The sequence below is a fragment of the Rhinatrema bivittatum genome, chromosome 8 (assembly GCF_901001135.1).
Source record: "Rhinatrema bivittatum chromosome 8, aRhiBiv1.1, whole genome shotgun sequence".
Classification (NCBI taxonomy): Eukaryota; Metazoa; Chordata; class Amphibia; order Gymnophiona; family Rhinatrematidae; genus Rhinatrema; species Rhinatrema bivittatum.
In genome coordinates, this window is record NC_042622.1 from 163,488,404 (window position 1) to 163,508,727 (window position 20,324).

Consider the following 20,324-nt stretch of genomic DNA (forward strand, 5'->3'; position numbering starts at 1 on the left):
GGCACAAGGAGAGACCATGAACAGGTCCTTTAGTGGACGAGCAAATTTTAAAGCATAACCTTGCTTTATCACGCTTAAGACCCACTAGTCCGTAGTGATTTTGGGTTATTACTCATAAAAGAGACTCAACTGACCCCCCTATAACCGGGACGGAGGAGTGGACCGGCCTCGCTTCATTGTGAGGATCTGGCTGCAGATCCTCCCTGTTCGGTTTCCGGGCTCGAAAGTTTTGGCTCCAGGACTGCCCCCCCCAAGGCCTGTCTTTGGGTTCCTCCTGAAGACCTTCCCTGCCGAAAACACCTGTTCCCTTGAAACAGAGGGCGTCCAGAAAAAAACACTCCTTGCCCCTTTAGGCTTGTCCTCAGGTAACTTGTGAACTTTATTCTCTTCCAGATGCTTAATCAGTTCCTCCAAATAGTTGCTTCCCCTTAAAGGGTAACACTCCTAATTGAGACTTGGACGAAACATCCGCTGACCAGTTCTGCAACCAAAGAAGCCTCCTTGTCGAAATCACAGACATCATTGTCCTAGAGGACATCCTAATGAGGTCATACAGCGAAATAGCACCATAGGCGACCATAGCTTCCAGCTGCTTCGCCTCCTGGGAGGACATGGACTTGTCATCCTGCAACTGCTGCACCCAACGCGGCCTAGCCCGAATCATAAAACTGCTGCACACCGCAGCTCATATGGTGAGCACAGACACCTTAAAAATCTTTTTAAGATGGACCTCGAACTTCCTGTTCTGCACATCCTTCAAAGCTGCAGAACTGGCCACAGAGATAGCTGTCTTCTTAGTAATCACCAAGACAGAGGCATCCACCTTCGGGGCTCTCAGAGTGTCCTCAAGCAATGGATATAATTTATCCATTGCTCTGCCCACTTTCAAGCCAGTTTCCGGAGTGTCCCTAACCACCAGCTTTTAAATCCATGACTGGATCTTCGTCCTCCTAATCAGACTCCTCCTGCAAAATCTTTATGCCTAATTCCGCAGGAACATAGGGAATCAAGGACCCCAATTCTTCCTTGTAGAACCAAACCACCATGGGATCATCTCCTTCCACCGCCAGGAGTTTCCCCAACTCGGCATCTGGATCCTGTCCCTAGGGAAAGATCCACCTCTGGGGGACTATCTCCATCTGCACCATGCTCCAAATCAACAGAGGAGTGATCTTTGGCCGCCCCCTGCACAGACAGGACTCGCCGAACCCTAGTAGTTGCAAACGTTCCCAAGAGTCTGGACTTTTTCTTGGACCACAGACTTTCTGATGCTCCTTGTTTGGAAATGTGCTGCCCCGCGGCTTTCCAGGCCAAATAAGCCCTCTGCAGTCAGAGGATGAAATCTGATAAAAAAAAAAAAGGCGGATGACTCAGATCTCCCTAGGAGGTCGTTGTCTTCTCCTAATGACAATACCCCCCCCCCCTCCCGCCAACGAAAGCAGAGGGGGGATAATCCCTCCCCCCGCAACAGCCTCTGTAATAGCCGCAAAGGACTTCAAAATGGCCACAGTTTCTCCACTCATCGGGAATGGATCAGCCTCTTCCCCCAACGCAGCCAAAGACCTCCTAGGCCCTTGCTGCCAAGTCGCAGTCTCCGCGGTCGCTCCCAAAGTGTTCTCTCTCCCTGAGGCGCACCAGGAACACTAGCCGGCATGCGAAAGGTGTGTGCACATCTCCCCACATGCGGTGCATCGACAACCACCCAACATGCTGGAGTCCTGTGCCACCCGCAGACAAATCACTAGCGGGAGCCGATGAAACAAAGCCCCTGCCAAAAGCAGCCATCGCCAACCGGGAAAGCAATTCAAAACTGCTGCTCCTGCACTTTTTTTTTTTTTTTTGAAAACTAGCTTTCTTCTAAACTTTATCAAAAGACAAGAATATTAAAGAACTTCCCTGAGGTGAAGATTGGCAGCAGGCTTCGCTAGGGCTCCTGGAGACGAGGGAACTGGATCCACTAGCTGTTTGCCTCCCGGCGAGAAAGGCTGAGCATCAAGGGTCCCCAACCCCCTGTTCATCCACCTCAAACCAGGAGGGAGGGCTCCACCAGGACCTACCAGCCTCCTGGGAGGAAAATATGTCTAAACTGTGCTTTTTCTCCTTTTTAAATAGGTACAGAACTGCTGGTTTTGCACCGCCTCCATCTGCTGGAGACAGAGAAATACTGAAGGACTGCAGGTGGCACACCAGGTTATGTGGCAGTGTCTGTGAAACTTTCTCTGTCTCCATCTGCTGAAAGGGAGGCAAAACCCAGGAGTCTGGACTGATCTGGGTACGTACAGGGAATTTGTAGTATTATGTGCACTGATTGGCCTTGCAGATAGAGAACTAGCCCTGAAGGATCTGAAACTCTTCAGTCTGGGCTGGGAGTACACAGGGAACAGATCTCTGTGCTGAGGCCCTGTTCAGCTCCTGTGGACAGCCTTTTTCCTGAGCTCCCCAGGCAGAAGGTAAGTAGTAAGACGTGTTCAATTAACTTTTGCTATATAATCCTCGTTGTTTTAGTTGTTTGTTTGCAGTTTCAATCTTTTGTCCATTCACTGTTAGCTCTGGACTGATTAGCAATCCCGATAGTGTGTATTTTTTGCTAGGAACCATGTGACCCTTGAGTCGTGAGGGGTCCCAGGTCCATAGAAACCACAAGGGGATAGCTTGTGGGCAGGGAATTTGCCCAGAGTCAAGCAAGAACCTAGTTGGCGGGTGGGAGGATGCCAGTGTAGGAGCATGCATGTAGGTGCACGCTCAGGACCCTCTAAGTGGCTATAAGGTTACCCTGAGTGGGCATTAGGTGTGGCACTGAGACATTACATGACACCTTTGCTTCAGCTTATATCCTAAAAGGGTCTGGGGATGCCAGAGGAACTTAAGATGCATTCTTCTAGGGTGCAAGCTGTTTCTGGAGCAGGACTTCAGTTAGTCCCTTCATGGGAGATATGCAAGGCTTTCTTACATACATTATTCAAATAATACAGATTGGATGTATGGATCTAAGTGTCTGCCCTTTTTAGAGCAGGCTTATCAGGCTCCCTCCCATTGTAAGGAGTGGCTTGGGTACATCCTATACACATTTATTCCCATACAGATCTGAATTTGTTAAAGGAGTTTTCCTTCTGTTATTGTTTATATGCATTAGTGGATTTGGACTCAGTCAAGAGAAGTTTTGGTAATCCCTCTCTTAATGGGGGGAAGTTTATATACTTTGAAAAGTGTTGTGTACTTTGATATAGAAATACAGAGTCATTGCCCATGGCACACTTCCCTATAAGGCGTGATGTCACAAGACAGTAGTTCTCTGTCTCCATCTGCTGGTAGGGGAGCAAAACCCACGCGTCTGCACTGGTGCGATAGGATGATAAGAAAATTCTCACAAAGGCTGCACAGCTGGAACCTTAAGCAGTACTCCAGCTGCCACCTCTAGTCACACTTATGCAGTCACTCCTGGCACTATCCAATCACAGGCTTATACTTACCGGACTCTACAGAGTCCATCCCGAGGTGTGTCCACCTCATCTGGGAACATCTCCTCCTGCCTTTGCTGCTTGTACTTCTCCAGCATCTGCAGATCTTCCTCCTCAATATTCTCATCATAGTGGCCATCGCGTGCACTCTCAGCAACGCTCATCGTTTCCAAATCTTCCTCCTCATCGCTCTCTTGTTCATCCTCCAACAGCATATTAAAGGAAAGTTATGCAAATGTATGTACAAACATATTACTTAAGATTACACATTTAATGCTCAAGGATGGTCATCATCTTGGTCACTGCTGACACCGCCACATTTACATTTGGAAGCATTCACTCTGCATTTTTGTCGACATTCGGGTTCAATACGGTTTATGTAGTGTTTTCATATCCTCTGCTCTGCGAGGGAGGTGTTTTTATGGTTCATAGTTATGGTTTTTTGTATCTGGTTTTTCTGCTTGGGTACTGAATCATACTGGCAGACACTAGGTGGCACCTCAGGGGTATAGGACAAACTCCGCAAAGTCTTCTTCTGTCTCCATCTGCTGGTGGGGAGGCAAAACCCAGCTGTCCTGGACTGATCCGGGTACGTACAGGGAAGGATCGAGATTTACATCTGCCACCACCACTTTCAAGGATCAAAGGTAGAGTCCTGCCTTCCTGCAGTGTGATCTTCACTTACCCCGGAGGCAGCTTCATCCATTGTATCTTTCTCTTCTACACCATCCTCCTCATTCTCACTATCTTCCTCCTCTCCACTTTCATCATCCTCAATCCATGCTGCCTGGTAACTGGATGTTCCTTTCGGGACCTTCTTTACTACCTTCCACTTGTCTGCCAGGGACTCTACACAATGAGAATGACACCCTTGGATTTAAAAAAGGACTCAGGATCCTCAACATGCACCCAGCAAAGTTAGAATATGAAACACTCAGCTCTCATTCTCTGCAGGATAATTGTTAATACACTTGGCTTGAATTTATAGCCTTCTTCCAGTAGCAGACTCTGGTGATTTACATCCAGCACTGAAAAAATACACAACAGCCTTCAAACCAAAATTATAGATATGTAATGTATGCACCTTCTGCCTCTTTTAGCTCCTCCTCATTAGGCCATGTCTGCTCCCCTTCCATTGGATCCAAAGTCACTTCTGACTGCAGAGATTCCTGTGCTCTGGGGTCTGCCATCATCAGCACCTTCACATCTTCCTCCATCTCAGCAACTCCACCTACAAAGTCGTCCTGAATGGCAGAGATTACAAGGTTCAAAATTAACTTTGTTTTCCAAGAACAAGGGCTGCTCCAAGGAGCCATCACATACAGCACCTGCAGTAACTGCACCTTGATCCTAATATATCCCCAGTACCTACAGCTCAAATTAACCATACCTAACTGTAAGCACCAGTCATCACATTCATGGCTTCCCTATAGATAACCCTACCTGCATCTGCATGGGTTCAACTTTTTTCATCTGACTTTTCATTATCCTGAGATTCAGAGGCAAGGGGTCTGTAGCTGCATCAATTTGACTCATCTGGAAATCACCTTGTCCCACAATATGTAGCAAACTGTTCACATTCAAAGTCTGTCCTCGGATGTAACCAGACACTTTCAGGGTCCCTGCTACACCATTTTCATCACCGGGTAGAAACTCAGCTTTCTGAGCCAAGAGGTATGTGCGTCGATCCCTAAATGCCAGGTGATGCTGTTTCTGGGTGGCCATCTGCCTGAGCAGCACAGCGGCCTCCTGCTTTGTGTCCAAACTGAAGATTTTAGCATCTGGGAAACGTTTTTTGATTGTTTTTCCTAAATTTTTCTTGGCATCATTCTGTTTCTTCAGTGGCAGAGTATCAACCCCTTGCACTGCCAGAGCTGCAGTAGTGGAGGAAGGAGAAACAGTTGATTGAGGTGGTGAGAAGAGTGACAGTAGCAAATTCTCACACACTGCAAATGGCCCAAACTAAGATGCATAAACACAAACCCCGTTTCATTTCTCAGTGGCCTACTGATTGCCACACATACCGTAAGTGGGGAGACCCTGTGCAAACAGACAAGATAGGCAGTAATCTCCATAACTGTCCAAGCCTTCCTGAGCATCCAGCACAAACAAGAGGGTGTCTGCCACTTTTGCCAGATCTAGCAAGGCATGGAAATTCTCTGCAGATACAAAACAAGCAATTGTTATTAAATCCAGAAGAGAAGAGGTCCTCAGCAGATACAAAACAGCTATTCTAGCACTCTAAAAGTAGACAAAATATAATCATTTTTAAATTAAAACTATTACGAAGAATGTTTTATTAAAAAAAAAAAAAAAATCTAAGAATAGGCAGGGTTCCTCAGTGACATCTCTAGAGGTTTTCTTACCTACTTTTGCTGAAACAAAGAGCCACCTCTGTTTGGATCGAGGACATATCAGTGCAAAACCATCACCGTGCTGCTCACTCTGATGGACAATCGTGTCGTCATCACTTTTAATTAATTTCAATGCACTCTGGACATCAATTCCAGCATGAAGTGGGACCAGTACTACTAGGTGTGGAGGACCATCTTTACTACCCAGGCTCCGCTTCTCAGTGAGAATCTGAGAGAGAAATGTGACAAAATTACTACAGAAAGACATCTAGCCCAGCTTGTCCCTTTCCTTTACCAGCATAGGAAACATTTAGTTCTGCTCTGCCTCTAGTTACAAGCTCTTGTAACCTGGCTGTCACATCATTCTGGCTCCATTTGTTTCTATTTCCTGATTATATCTCAGTGTATTTAAGATTATTGTGCTTTAAAATACTCACTGCATCCTTGCACTGCCTCCGGATTTGATTCAGTTTGTGCTTCCTATCCAACTTGTTCAGATCTTTTCTAATTTTTTTACTCAGGATTTTTGCAGACACTCGCCCTAAGGGAGTAGAAATATTCAGTCATTATATGCTAATATATGATTTGTGTTCTAGCAGATCACACAGTCCATATATTAGTCTTATCTGCATGCCTCGACTAGTTCATAAGCTTCATGTAGCAGGGACTATTTTTCTTGTAAGGTTTCGAAAATCTATTTTTTGTAGGTAAGCGGATTTTACTGGCTGCCAGTCAGGAAGAAGCAGGCAGAAGTCTTCACCCAGTTGAGGTACAGAAAGGAACAGTGGCATCTTTGGTCCATATCAGAGCCCAGGAGGAGAAAGCAAGAATAGGCAATGGTTTTAGCCTAGATTGGGGCTCCAGGGGGAAAGGTGTAGAGGGTATCAATGGCCCCTGTTTGGTTTGAGAGAGATTGGAGGGGGTGGTGGGGAAGTTAAACAGGACTGCAGGGGTGACTAAAGGAAGTAAGAGAAGACTGCACCAAGTTGAGGTGGAAGGTGCCTGGCCCCCATCCAAGTGTGGGAAGAGTTAAGATGGCTAAGACATTTATTTATTTATTTATTTATTAACTTTTATCTACCGACATTCGTGAAGCACATCATGCCGGTTTACAATGAAATCAGGTGGGAGATACAGTATAACAAAATGACAATAAAACAGTATGAAAAAACTAACGCAAGAGCAAAAACAAACCCAAAACCAAATACAACAAAATAAACAATAAATGGAACCAAGGAATAGAGATTTGGGGGGGGTAGGGGGGGGAGAAAGGGAAGGGGTAGGAGGTGGGTGGGAAAGGGGGATAAGGGGGGAAGGGGGGAGAGGTATAGATAACAGAGGTAAAGGGAGGGAATAAAGCGGAAAAGAGGAATGCTATGTACAGATGCCTAATGTACAGGAAACATTTGATTAAAAAGGAATAAGGAACAATTGAAACAGGAGGTAATTACTGGGAAGGGTTTCTTCAAGGGTATGTAGGGGGTGTGGAGGGCAGGGGAAAGGGGAAAAAAAGGGGGGGGTAGGGTGGTGGCTGGGTGTCGAGGATAAAGGGAGGTGGCCAGGGGAGGAGGGGAGGGGATCAGGCGGGCTGAGAGAGAGGGTGAAAGGTCGGGCGGGGGGGACCTGGGGGGGGGGGCGCAGGGTGTCAGGTCGTGCAGAGGGGGGGCTAAGGTGCGGAGATATTAAGTTTGGTTTGTGTCAGGGTAGGCCTGTCGGAATAGCCATGTTTTGACTCCTTCCTTTCACAACTTTAAGGAAGGAGTCAAAACATGGCTATTCCGACAGGCCTACCCTGACACAAACCAAACTTAATATCTCCGCACCTTAGCCCCCCCTCTGCACGACCTGACACCCTGCGCCCCCCCCCCCCAGGTCCCCCCCGCCTGGCCTGGTGTGCTGTGAAGAGAAAGAGGTAGAAAGTGTGCTGCAAGAGGGGACTGGAGGAGAGAGAGGACTGCACCTGGGTGAGGATGAAAGAGAATGCAGCATCAAAGTGGGGTGACTGAATGTGCACTCAATATTTACTCCTGCTGCCCCCCACCCCCACACAAATTATTGGGTAGTTAACCAACAATTTTCAGCACATTTTAGACAACGGATCATACAGCTACTCAGAGAAGTGTGGATCAAGAGGGCTGGATGCTTCAACTGGTCCAAAATAATTAAATATAAGTAAATAACTGATAAAGTGCACGAGGGAGAGCAGCTGCCACCACGACCATCACCTTGATAAATGATCTGGGCGCCGTGGCCAGCCCTCAGGAGTCTGGACTGATCCAGGAACGTACAGGGAATAACTGATAAAGTACATGAGGGAGGGCAGCTGCTTATTTATTAAACGTATAGACCACTCAACTGGAGATTAAACAATGCTGGTAGGCAAAAAACATGTACTATCACACAGCACAAAGACTGCGTGAAGAGTTATAGTAACAGTATTTAGCAGCAGCTAAAGACTATTTGGTCCAGCCAGTCTACCCAGTTACCCTTGTCTGTACCGCTCCAGTTAGTAACCGTACAAGCTTGAAATGCTGCAGGAGAACAACTTAGGCAACGTAACACTCTCATGGAATTAAGGTTCTCTGAATCTGATCAATTCTTCTCCTTTTAGATAAATCTGGAAATTATAACAATCAGCAGCTGTGCAGGCCGAAAAATCCGCCACGTCCACAACCCTCCCACTTATAAACTGGTTACATGATAAGAAACCGTGACTCTGTCCCCTCTCCTAGGTCAGGGGTCACTGTGAGAAAGCCACCCTCACCCCGGCTCCCCAGCTTATATGCTGGTTACGTGATAAGAAACCGTGACTCCCGTTCCCTCTCCTAGGTCAGGGATCACTGTAAGAAAGTGACTCTCACCCCGGCTCTCCCGCTCCAGCCCGCCTTTGCTACGGTGTCGGCCCGGCTTGTGCTGTTTGTTCTGCTGTTTCTGAGCCCCGGCCCGGTGCACCTGCTGCTGCTCGCCCGCAGCCATCTTGCCAGAGAATCACTTCCGGGTCCTCCAATCACCGCCCCCAAAATGACACTTCCGGATCGTCCCCACCTACCGTGGAGGTTCCATTGCCGGTTTCCTCACTGCGGCAGAGGTGCCAGAAGGCAGGAGTGTTGGTAGAGCTGTGTAAAAGGGGGAGGGGCTCAGTTCTAAAATACGGGGAGGAGCCTTGGTAGAGCTGTGTAAAGGGGGGCGGGGGGCTCAGTACTGGAATAACAGGAGGCGCATGGTAGAGTTCTGTAAAGGGGAGGGGGTGCTTAGTTCTAGAATAGCAGGAGGAGCTGTAGGACAGGAGGGGGAAGCATTGGTAGAGCTGTGTATGGGGGAGCTCAGGACTGGAATAGTGGGAGGAGCATTGGTAGAGCTGTGTATGGGGGGCTCACTACTGGAATAGCAGGGGAGCTGCAGGACAGGAGTGAGGAGCCTTGGTAGAGCTGTGTAAAGGGGGGGGCGGGGGGCTCAGTGCTGGAATAGCAGGAAAAGCATTGGTAGAGCTGTGTAAAGGGGTTGTTTGAAGCTCCAGGGAGGAAGATTCAGAACCAATGTCAGGAAGTATTTCTTCACGGAGAGGGTGGTGGATGCCTGGAATGCCCTTCCAGAGGATGTGGTGAAGACCAGAACTGTGAAGGTCTTCAAAGAGGCGTGGGATAAACACTGTGGATCCATAGTCAAGAGGCCGCCAATGAAGAGTGGGTGACTCGCCAGAATGATGGCTACTGCCTGGAGACAATACCCTTATTCAATAAACATATACATGCTTACTGTGACTCCAACATCGCTCTAAGCTTCAACAGCAAGAGGAAACGTAGAAAAAAGGATTTGCACTCACAAAGAGGGGAGTAGCTGGCTTGTTACGGCGGTTACTACCCCAAACCAAATAAGCCTGATACTTCACTTTCAATGCATATACAGCAGAGCTCTCTGCTTCAACGGCAGGGGAGAATAAAAAAGGGTTCGCACTCACAAAGCGGGGAGTAGCTGGCTTGTTACGTCGGTTACTACCCCAAACCAAATGTGCCTGATACTTCACTTTCGATGCATATCCAGCATGGCTCTCTGCTTCAACTTTCGATGCATATCCAGCATGGCTCTCTGCTTCAACGGCATGGGAGAAAGGCTGATACATCACGCATTTCCAGCATAGCTCTCTGCTTCAACAGCAGGGGAAAAGAAAAACTGATGCTTCACGCATATCCAGCATAGCTTCAACGGCAGGGGAGAAGAAAAAAGGATTCGCACTCACAAAGCGGGGAGTAGCTGGCTTGTTACGGCGGTTACTACCCCAAACCAAATATGCCTGATACTTCACTTTTGATGCATATCCAGCATGGCTCTCTGCTTCAACTTTCGATGCATATCCAGCATGGCTCTCTGCTTCAACGGCATGGGAGAAAGGCTGATACATCACGCATTTCCAGCATAGCTCTCTGCTTCAACAGCAGGGGAAAAGAAAAACTGATGCTTCACGCATATCCAGCATAGCTTCAACGGCAGGGGAGAAGAAAAAAGGATTCGCACTCACAAAGCGGGGAGTAGCTGGCTTGTTACGGCGGTTACTACCCCAAACCAAATGTGCCTGATACTTCACTTTCGATGCATATCCAGCATGGCTCTCTGCTTCAACGGCATGGGAGAAGACTGATACATCACGCATTTCCAGCATAGCTCTCTGCTTCAACGGCAGGAGAGAAGAAAAACTGATTCTTCACGCATATCCAGCATAGCTCCCTGCTTCAACGGCAGGGGAGAAGAAAAACAACCAATAAGGGCTGTATAACATAGTCTGGGTAAAACAAGCATGGGTGTAGCTTGCTTATTGTGGCGGTTACTACCCCTACTACCCCTAACTAATCAAGCTTGATATTTCACTTGGATGCAGCTCCATCACTGCTCTCTACGTTAATGGTGGGGGTGGAAGGGAAATAGAACCAAGAGCTAAGAGAAACAGATAAGTATGAGAGAAAAAATGTGTGAAGCTTGCTGGGCAGACTGGATGGGCCATTTGGTCTTCTTCTGCCGTCATTTCTATGTTTCTATGTTAAAGGGAGGCTCAGGACAGGAGGGAGGAGCATTGGTAGAGCTGTGTAAAGGGGGGGGGCCTCAGGACTGGAATAACAGGAGGGAGGAGCATTGGTAGAGCTGTGTAAGGGGGGCTCAGTACTGGAATAGCAGGGGGAGCTGCAGGACAGGAGGGAGGAGCATTGGTAGAGCTGTGTATGGTTGGGGGGGGGGGGGGCAGTATAGGAGTGATATGCATTGGTAAAGCCCTTCGTGTAGGAGGGACCCTGTACTACTATAGCAGAGGCTGCTCCAGGGCAGAAGTCAGGTTAATTGGAGAATGTATTAATGTGACTTAAAGCAATTTCTTGACAGGAATTAAAATTTTTAATGGTACTGTAATACTTGTTTCAAAATGTATAAAATGTATAAACAGTCAAGTGAGTAATATTCACTGAACAGGGAGAAAATTGCAAGAGAACCAGCTTCCTACTAACCAAGGTGAGGCCCAATCCCTTGGAAGAATATTCACACACACCTCCCATCACTGTATTATCAGCTTGCTCTTAAGGAATCATTTTTTAAACTTTTGTGTGACATGCAGCCCAATGTGTACACCCTGTAGCATTTCCCTTTGAATAATCCAGGGCCAGCAGCACAGAAGGTACTTTACTATCTACAAGGATTTCACACTGAAATCTGAGGTCTTTCCCGGTGCCACTGCTTTCCAGTGCAGCTTATTTCTATCCACAGAGGAAGAACATAATTTTACCCAGGTCAGTGCTTAGTTTCTCGCTAAAATCTTTTGAAAACCACCCTCATAAATATCAGAATACAAACACCGAAGTTACACTTTTTTGTCTACATAAAAAGAAACCGATTCTCTCTCACTGTGGAATCAACAAGTTCGGAGACCTGCATTCTGGCTACTTATGCACCGTAACATTAAATTTCAGTGATGTCACTTCCTCAGAAATTTAGCAGCAGACTGCAGTGCGTGCATGGATCTTCTTCCCAGTGTAATCCTGCTGCCCGGGTCCTTATCCCTAGTACAGTCCAGCTGCTAAAATCCTTCCCACCACAATCTTTCCACAGGGGGTCCTTTTCCCTAGTAAAGGTTAGCTGCCAGGCCTGCATTCTGCTGTTTTATGTGTGGCTCTGGCCTTCAGTCCATGGTGCTGTAATGTCAAATTCTTGCAGAGCCCAGAGGTGAATGCCAGTTCTGTTGGGGTGGAGCCCAGTTGTAAGGATCATCCCTTAGCATGGTACACGTCCTCACTTTCCTCCAGCTGTACGTAATCCTGAACAGAAACATGAATCAAGTCAAAATTTCACTACAGCCCTGGAGACATCAGACTGGTACAGATGTGTGCTATAGACAGAATATCGCATCAGTGAATTTCTCACCGCATCCTCTTCCACAATCTCCTCCAAGTACTTGGCAATCTCTGAGAAAGAGGGACGCTGGCATATATTTTCTGTCCAGCACTGCTCCATCACTTTAAATCTGTGAGATGCAAAGAACAGCGTCTGGAAAAGGGGAAACCCAAACAATGCCAGCTTTCTCTTTGCTATTAGTACATCCTAGCTTGGCAAGAGCACTTTCTGCTGGTGTTATGGAGATGTTCATTCTCTGCATAGCTCTATAGCAGCTAATAAAATCTAAAATCAGGTGTCTAATAAATTGAAATAAAGAAAGAACCTGCAACCGAATCCACCTCCCCCCCCCCCAACAGAGATGAGGAATGGAAGTAAAAACAGGTAATGCTCACATTTCATCTCTACAGCCAGGAGGTTTCCTCATTCTGTATCCACTGCAGACATGAAACATAACGTCCTCAGCACTATCCAAGTCTGGATATGGGGAACAGCCTATGAAAAACACATGATCAGGCCCCAGAAATTGATTCAGTTCTGCCCTTTTCTGTCAACGTGATAGGTGACAGCTGCAGCAGATATGAAGGAGTAAAGGGCCTATCACTTACCTAGTGTCTCCATCTCCCAGAGCAAGATGCCATAAGACCACACCTCACTTTTCAGCTGATAAGCTTTTTCTCTGAAGTACTCAGGTGGATACCAGCGCAGAGGAACCTCATACTATAGCAATGCAGAAAAATGCATCTGGGTCAGTATATGCTTGGGGAAGCATGTGCTTGAGGCAGAGCCTAATTAAGAACAGTGTGTGCTTACTGTTATAGATCTACAGGGAGCACTTAGATGAAATCTAGTTTTCATTAGAGAGACAGGATGCTGGGTTAGATGGACCATTAGTCTGACCCAGCTTGGCCATGCTTATGTTCTTATTTAGGGAGTAGAGTGTGCTTTGAGAAGCAAGGTGTGTTTCGGTAGGCACACTTAGAAGACAGCATGCACTTGAAACAACATATGCAGGGGTGCCTGGTGCTTTGGTTAATGTGAATTGGGGACATGGGATCAAGCGGCACTGGTAGAGCTTGTGTGTGTGTATGTATGTCTCAGTGCTGGAATTGCAGGGGGTGCTGCAGGGCAGGCGTGAAGAGTACTAGCAGAGATGGAAGGGAGGGTGCAGGGGTGAAAACAAATAGAAGAAAGCCCAGGTGTCTTTCTTTTGGACCCGGAAACTTCCTCTGGGCTTCCAGCTGAATCAAAACCTGGGCTGGGTTTAGCACCCTGAGACTTTCTTTACAGCTACCAGAGGAGTTTTCCCCTGCCAACTTAAGGCAGCCAATCCAATCCAGATTTACCGCAGCAATAATCATCAACAAGACATATTTTTAAAAACTTGAATTTTCAAAGAGTTACATGTGTAAAAATTAGCCACGTATGCATGCAAGTAGCTTGTACTCACATAATCGCTATTTTATAAAATTACAAGTACACGTTTTAAAATATACCAACATCTGTGCTTAAATTGGGTTTTACATATGAATGGCTTACTTTATTTTCCTGAATTAATTTTATATGCATAGTTTTTTTTGGGGGGGGGGGGGGGGTTTTTTTTAAATCAATAGGAAAAGTATGCACGTTCAGTGACCTAAACTGTTCACTCAGTGCACTGCATGTATTGACAAGGCTGCATACATATGTGCGTATGTTGTGGGTGGAATTGAACATATTTTATAAAATGCACAGATCTGATGCACGCGGGTTATAAACTGCTATCATAGAACTCCATGTACAAGCGTATGTGGAGTGTGGGGAATTGTTTTAAAGTTATCCTTCAAATGTTCATAAACTGGGAAACTATTTTGTTTTGCTTTTATGTTCTTTGTTTTGAATATTTTGCTTGGTTTTGTATTTTTGCTTTTGTTCTTTTATATTTACTTCTTTAGTTTGTTTATTTGATCACTTTTCCATAATAAAATCAAGACAGTTTACAAAAAAAAGTATATAAAATTCAGTACAATCTGCAAACTTAACAGTATCAAAAATAAAACAATTCAATAATAAAACAAAATTAAATATACTAAGAAAAAATGCAATAAAACAATCAGGCAAAGTACAAAACAAAAGCACAATTGGTCAGGAAAAGCTCTGGAGGGAACAGCACACACAAGATTTATAATAAATAAAGGAATGGATGAAAAATACAATTCATAATATACTATCAATTAAAGGCCTGTGTGAAAAGCCAAGTTTCCGGTACGTACCAGGATCAGTCCAGACCGTGGGTTATGTCCCCCTTCTAGCAGATGGAGTCAGAGCAAAAACTGAGAGGGCGGTCCCTCATGACTGGTGCGCCCTCTGTAAACCTTCAATATTTCTTTGACTCCAGCAGATTCAGGTTGCACCTTCAGTTCTCCCATTTTCTTTCTGTGAGAATAGTCTTTGTTGATTTATTTCTCCTGTATTCCTGTTAACACATTTTACTTGGATGGATCTTATTTAAAAAAAAAAAAAAAAAAAAGAAAGGCAAGGGCTTTTCATTTTAGCTTTGCTCTACTTTCTATGGGCTGTCCTGCTGCAGGCTTGCAGGCAGAGCTTTCATTCAGTGGCAGACCTGTCATCTTTTTTATTTATTGCTGTATCATTTTGGGGGTAAGTTTGTTAACTTTCCTTTTGCAGGGCTGTCATTTGCTGCCTTTAGGGGTGAAGTTGGTGGTCCAACCTCTCCCCCTCGATATCGACGCACTGCCCGGAGATATCGTTTCCTCAGGGCAGCCCCAAAGCTTCAGAAACGCGAAATCCCTCTGGCTTGAAAAAAAACAAAAAAATGGAACGGGTCATTAAAGTTAGTCAGGCAGCACAGGACTTTGATTTCGTACCTGCTATTGAAGGTTTTCGGAGGTCTGGGTTCCAAGCCCTTCTTTATTTGCCTCCATGCCGCGGCTGACGCGATGCAGCGCCTGGGGGGAGCCCGGATCGCGGCTCTCCCGGGAAGGCCTGTGTGCTCAGTGCCTCCCTGGTGGGGAGGGCACCTTGAGCCCTAGAGAGCGGTGTGTTTCACGTGCAAATGCGCGCCAGGCTCTGAGGAGGTCAGCCCCTTTCCCATTCAACGTGGGAACGGCTGCCATCTTGGATCCATTACTTGCTGCTCCAGCACTGCCTGCCGGGGATTCAGACCAGGACGGACGTCATTCTCCTCTGGTTCTCTTTCTGGCGCACCTCCCCAACACAGAGCCGCCCTCAGAGGACCCTCCGCCCCTCCCCCCTCCGGCCATCCCTCCCCTGGAGCCTTTTTCCACAGAATTTATTCTGCTGATGCATGGGGCTTATTTGGCAAGGCTCAGCCAGCACCAGGATGCGGTTTTGGCGCCCCCCTCCTCCTAAAGTGGTCAGTCAGGGGGAACTCCTGATTGTGGCAGGGGGGCCTTGGGGATCGGTACCGTCACGGCCCAGTTCAGCACCAGTATTCTGGCCCTGCCGTTCCAGTGGCCTCTTCAGGATCCTCTAGGGTTCAGCTGGTTGCCCATCCAACCGGTCCTGACCCGACGGCCTCGGCACAAGAGGCCGTCGGCCCAGAAGTCAAAGGGAATGTTCCTCGGGTTCTACGCCTTTTCCAGAGCGATGAGATGGTTCCGCTTATCACACATGTCCTGGCCGGATTAGATATTGAGGCCCCCCCAGGAGGCTCCTGCCGCCAGCACTGCACTGAAGAGAGGGGATCCCGTCCTACCAGGGCTCAAACCACCTTTGAAGACTTTCCTTTTCATCCTATGCTCCTCCAATTGCTGTCTAGGGGGTGGGAGACTCCGGAGGCCTCTCTGCGGGTTGGCAGAGTGATGGACAGACTGTATCTACTCCCCGAGGAGTCCCTGGAACTACTTAAGGTACCGAAGGTGGATGTGTCTTTATCCGCAGTCACGGCTAGGACACCTATTCCTGTGACTGGAGGAGCAGCCCTCAGGGATTTGCAGGACCGCAAACTTGAGGTGTATTTGAAGAAAGTGTTTGAGCCTTGGGAGTTCGGGCTGCAGTTTGTAGCTCCCTGATGTAGCGTGCATGACTCTGGTGGGTCCAACAACTACTCGGGACTCAGGACCTGCCTCCAGGGGAGGCACAACAGGCGGAAAGGCTAGAAGCCTTCATAGCGCATGGCGCAGATGTGCTGTATGATCTTCTCCAGGTGCTGGCCAGATCTATGGTTTCCGTAGTCTCAGCTCGGCGCCTCCTCTGGCTCAGGACCTGGTCCGCAGATTCCTCCTCCTAGTCTCAACTCTGCTTCCTTCCCTTCAAGGGAAAGTTGTTGTTTGGAGAGGAAATGGAGCAACTTATTAAGTCGCTCCGGGAGCATAAGGTACTTAAATTACCGGAAGATCATCCTCGGAGATCCAGAACATATAGCTCCGCGCGAAACCATTTCAGAAGACAACAGCACTTCTGCTAGGTGTGGCCAGTGTCCCACAGGCCTCCCTCGTCTAGATCGCAGTCCTGGTCTCATTCCTTTTGGGGATGAAGATCAGCCCGAGACTCCCTCTCCCAAGGGACTGCACTACATCTTCACAATGAAACATTGCCGGCCCACTCTTTGATTCCCCAGATAGGAGGACGCCTGTCGCTCTTCTACTAGGAGTGGGTCACAATCATCTCATGCCAGGGCATCCTGGATATTCTACAGTGCGGTTACGCTTTAGAATTTGCTCGACCTCTCAGAGACAGGTTTGTCTTTTCTCCATGCGAACTAAGGAAACAGGGCGCAGTACGTCGAACGCTAGACCGCCTCCTGGATCTGGGAGCCATTCTTCCGGTGCAACTACCGGAACAAGGACTCGGCCATTATTCCGTCTACTTCATAGCCCCCAAGCAAGAAAGCTCTTTCCGGCCGATCCTCGATCTCAAAATGGTCAACAGGACGCTCAAGATACCACACTTCAGGATGGAAACTCTGCGCTCAGGGATTGCTGCAGTGCACTGGGGAGAGTTCCTGGCATCCTTGGACTTGACGGAGGTTTATCTTCATATCCCCATCCTGAAGGAGCATCAGTGCCTCCTTTGCTTCAAGATTTTGGGGCAGCACTTACAGTTCCAGGCCCTGCCATTCGGCCTGGAAACCGTTCCTCGAACCTTTACCAAGGTGATGGTAGTGGTGGCGGTGGCCCTGAGGAAGGAACAGATCCTGGTCCCTCAACTTTCTGGGAGCTCATTTCGACATAAAAGTAGGCACAGGCTCTCTTCGTCTGGAGTGGGCCCAATCACTCCTTACTCAGGTTCAGCGTTTCGGGACCTCCGACTTCCCACAGCCTGGGACTATCTCCAGTTGCTAGGTTCCATGGCCTCCATGACAGATGTGCCTTGGCCTTTGCCCATATGCGTCCCTTACAAAGAGCATTACTCTCCCGTTGGAAGCCGGTATCTCAGGAATTTCAGGCTCCTCTGCCATTACCGCCCCTACCCAAGGACTGCCTGACCTGGTGGCTCGACCTGGATCATTTGCTTTCAGGAGTAGAGCTTGAGGTTCCACAATGGGTACTTGTTACAACAGAAGCCAGCCTTACCGGCTGGGGCCAGTGTGTGGTTGGCACTCGACGCAGGGTCAGTGGATACCAGAACAGGCAACTTGGCCAATCCACCGTCTAGAGACAAGAGTGGTCCGTCTTGCGCTGCAGCATTTTCTGCCCTAGCACAGGGCCGAGCAGTCCGGATCCTCTCCAACAACGCCACGACTGTGGTGTACATCAATCGTCAGGGGAGAATAAGAATTCTCCATGTGATTCGGGAGACGAACAAGCTGTCTCACATTGCAGGAGTGGACAATGTTCAGGCGGCTTTTTTAAGTCGCCAGCGCTTAGATCCCGGAGAATGGGAACTGTCCCAGAAGGCAGTGGCACTACTCGTCACGTGATGGGGGACTCTCCATCTGGATCTGATGGGAACGCAAAGGCTCTATGCTTTTTCAGCCGCAGAAGGGAGCACGGAGCAGAAGGCGTCGATGTCCTAGCCCTCCCGTGGCCGAGGAACATCCTACATTCTGTGTTCCCGCCTTGGTCCCTGGTGGGAAGAGTGCTCCGAAGAATAGAGGTTCACCAGGAGCCCGTGATCCTCGTGGCTCCCGAGTGGCCTCATCGGCCATGGTTCGCAGACTTAGTCAACCTAGCGGTGGACGGCCCACTGCGTCTGGGGCATCTGTCGAATCTCCTACAGCAGGGACCAGTATTTTTTGACCAGGTAGATCGCTTCTGTCTAGTGGCCTGGCTTTTGGAATGGCGCCAGCTGAGGAGACGAGGGTATCTAGCGGCAGCTATCTCCACTCTTCTCAAGGCTAGGAAGCCTTCCACCTCCAGGTCCTATGTCCGAGCTTGAAAGTTTTTGAGGCTTGCTGCCAGTCCTCACGTCTCTGTCCATGGCATGTGACCATAGCCCAGATCTTGTCATTCTTACAGCAAGGGCTGGAGAGGGGATTAGCCTACAATTTTCTCTGAGTTCAGGTGGCAGACTTAGGTGCTCTAGTTCATCACCAGGATGGCCCTCCTCTTGCGACACACCCGGACGTGGTCCGGTTCTTGAAGGGAGTAAAGCATGTGAAACACCGATTCGCAATTTATGCCCCTCGGGGAGTTTTGATTTTGATCCTTCGTATTCTTGGTGGGCCGCCCTTTGAACCACTGTAGAGTACTACCCTCAAGGACCTGACTCTTGAGACAGTTTCCTTGGTTCCCATCTGTTCCACTCACAGAATCTCGGAGCTGCAGGCCTTGTCATGTAGAGAACCTTATCTCCGCTCTACGCATCCCGGAGTATCCTCGGGTATCGTACCATCTTTCCTTCCAAAGGTGGTCTCGTCTTTTCATCTGAATCAGTTGGTGGAACTGCCATCATCCAGGATGAGGATTCCAAGGAGCTCAGGCGCCTAGATGTCCAGCGAGTCCTCCTTCGATATCTGGAGGTTACTAATGACTTCCGCTTATCAGATCATCTTTTTGTCTTCTGGAGTGGTCCTAAGGAGGGGAACTAGGCTTCAAAGGCCACCATTGCCCGATGGATGAAGGAAGCAATCTCTACTGCGTACATTGGCATGGGGCATTAGCCCCCAGACGGTATTAAAGCTCATTCTCTCCGAGCTCAAGCAGCTTCCTGGGCAGAAAACCGAGCGGTCTCTCCACAGGAATTTTGCCGAGCGGCCACTTGGAATTCTTTACACACTTTTGGGCATCACTATCGCTTGTATCTGCAGTCAACGACCTCGGGTTCTTTTGAGGCTCAGGTCATTCGAGCTGGGATATCAGTGGCCCACCCTATTTAAGGGAAGCTTTGGTACATCCCACGGTCTGGACTGATCCTGGTATGTACAGGGAAAAGAAAATTATTTCCTTACCTGCTAATTTTCATTCCTGTAGTACCATGGATCAGTCCAGATGCCCACCCTAAGGATTTTGGGGGGGTTTTCTTTGGGTTAATCCTTCAGCTCGACTGTGTAATCATTTCAGGACCTGTTTGGGACTGACTGAGAGTTCACATTGCAAGTTTGCCTAGTCAGATTTATAGTTTGATGTTCAATTTAGTTGATATTCATTTTTGTATTGATCCATCCAAGGGGTTTTTCTTTGTTGCTTGGATATTCTTAATACTGAAGATTTACAGAGGGCACACCAGTCATGAGGGACCGCTCTCTCAGTTTTTGCTCTGACTCCATCTGCTGGAAGGGGGACATAACCCACGGTCTGGACTGATCCATGGTACTACAGGAACGAAAATTAGCAGGTAAGGAAATAATTTTCTTTTTTTCCTCTCCCCTTCTCCTCCTGGGTAGCTTTCATCCCTCCTATCCCTGCTTATAGACACTGCCCCAAACCCCAGCATTCTATTGGCTTCCAGTCCAACATTAGGGCCCCATAGACAATGAATGCCTGCAGTTTTCTCTCCCTCAGCAGCAACTGCCATGACTTCCATTTCCCAACCTGCACCAAGCCAGTGTTTTTTCCACTGGGTTCCAGGCCCTGAATTTTAGGTGCCCTGAAGATTTCCAATCTTTCAGAACCCTGCTGTTGTGGGTAAACCAAAATATATACTTTATACCTGCAGTTTAAGAAATATCCTTATTTAGATAAAGTATTGGAATATTCCAGAAGAGGAAATTCAGAAGCAGTCTCAGAGAACACGGTTT

The 20,324-nt window shown here is 47.9% G+C and overlaps 2 protein-coding genes across 4 annotated transcripts in view; both read right to left on the reverse strand.

The window, feature by feature from the left end:
* Window positions 1–8,828, reverse strand: part of TSR1 (TSR1 ribosome maturation factor) — a 40,972-nt gene extending 32,144 nt beyond the window's left edge. The window contains exons 1-8 of the mRNA XM_029611500.1: window positions 8,674–8,828; window positions 6,250–6,353; window positions 5,825–6,041; window positions 5,483–5,617; window positions 4,902–5,332; window positions 4,543–4,702; window positions 4,144–4,307; window positions 3,471–3,661 (exon numbers count right to left, since the gene is read on the reverse strand). Coding sequence (XP_029467360.1) covers window positions 3,471–3,661; window positions 4,144–4,307; window positions 4,543–4,702; window positions 4,902–5,332; window positions 5,483–5,617; window positions 5,825–6,041; window positions 6,250–6,353; window positions 8,674–8,788 — 1,517 coding nt within the window. The 5' untranslated portion in view covers window positions 8,789–8,828. The remainder of the gene's footprint in view (window positions 1–3,470; window positions 3,662–4,143; window positions 4,308–4,542; window positions 4,703–4,901; window positions 5,333–5,482; window positions 5,618–5,824; window positions 6,042–6,249; window positions 6,354–8,673) is intronic.
* Window positions 8,829–11,391: 2,563 nt separating this feature from the next.
* LOC115096617 (tyrosine kinase receptor Cad96Ca-like) overlaps window positions 11,392–20,324 on the reverse strand; it is a 47,547-nt gene continuing 38,614 nt past the window's right edge. For all 3 annotated transcript variants that reach the window (XM_029611502.1, XM_029611501.1, XM_029611503.1), the window contains exons 9-12: window positions 12,790–12,901; window positions 12,577–12,676; window positions 12,212–12,311; window positions 11,392–12,105 (exon numbers count right to left, since the gene is read on the reverse strand). In XM_029611502.1, the coding sequence (XP_029467362.1) occupies window positions 12,055–12,105; window positions 12,212–12,311; window positions 12,577–12,676; window positions 12,790–12,901 (363 nt within the window). In that variant the 3' untranslated portion in view covers window positions 11,392–12,054. The remainder of the gene's footprint in view (window positions 12,106–12,211; window positions 12,312–12,576; window positions 12,677–12,789; window positions 12,902–20,324) is intronic.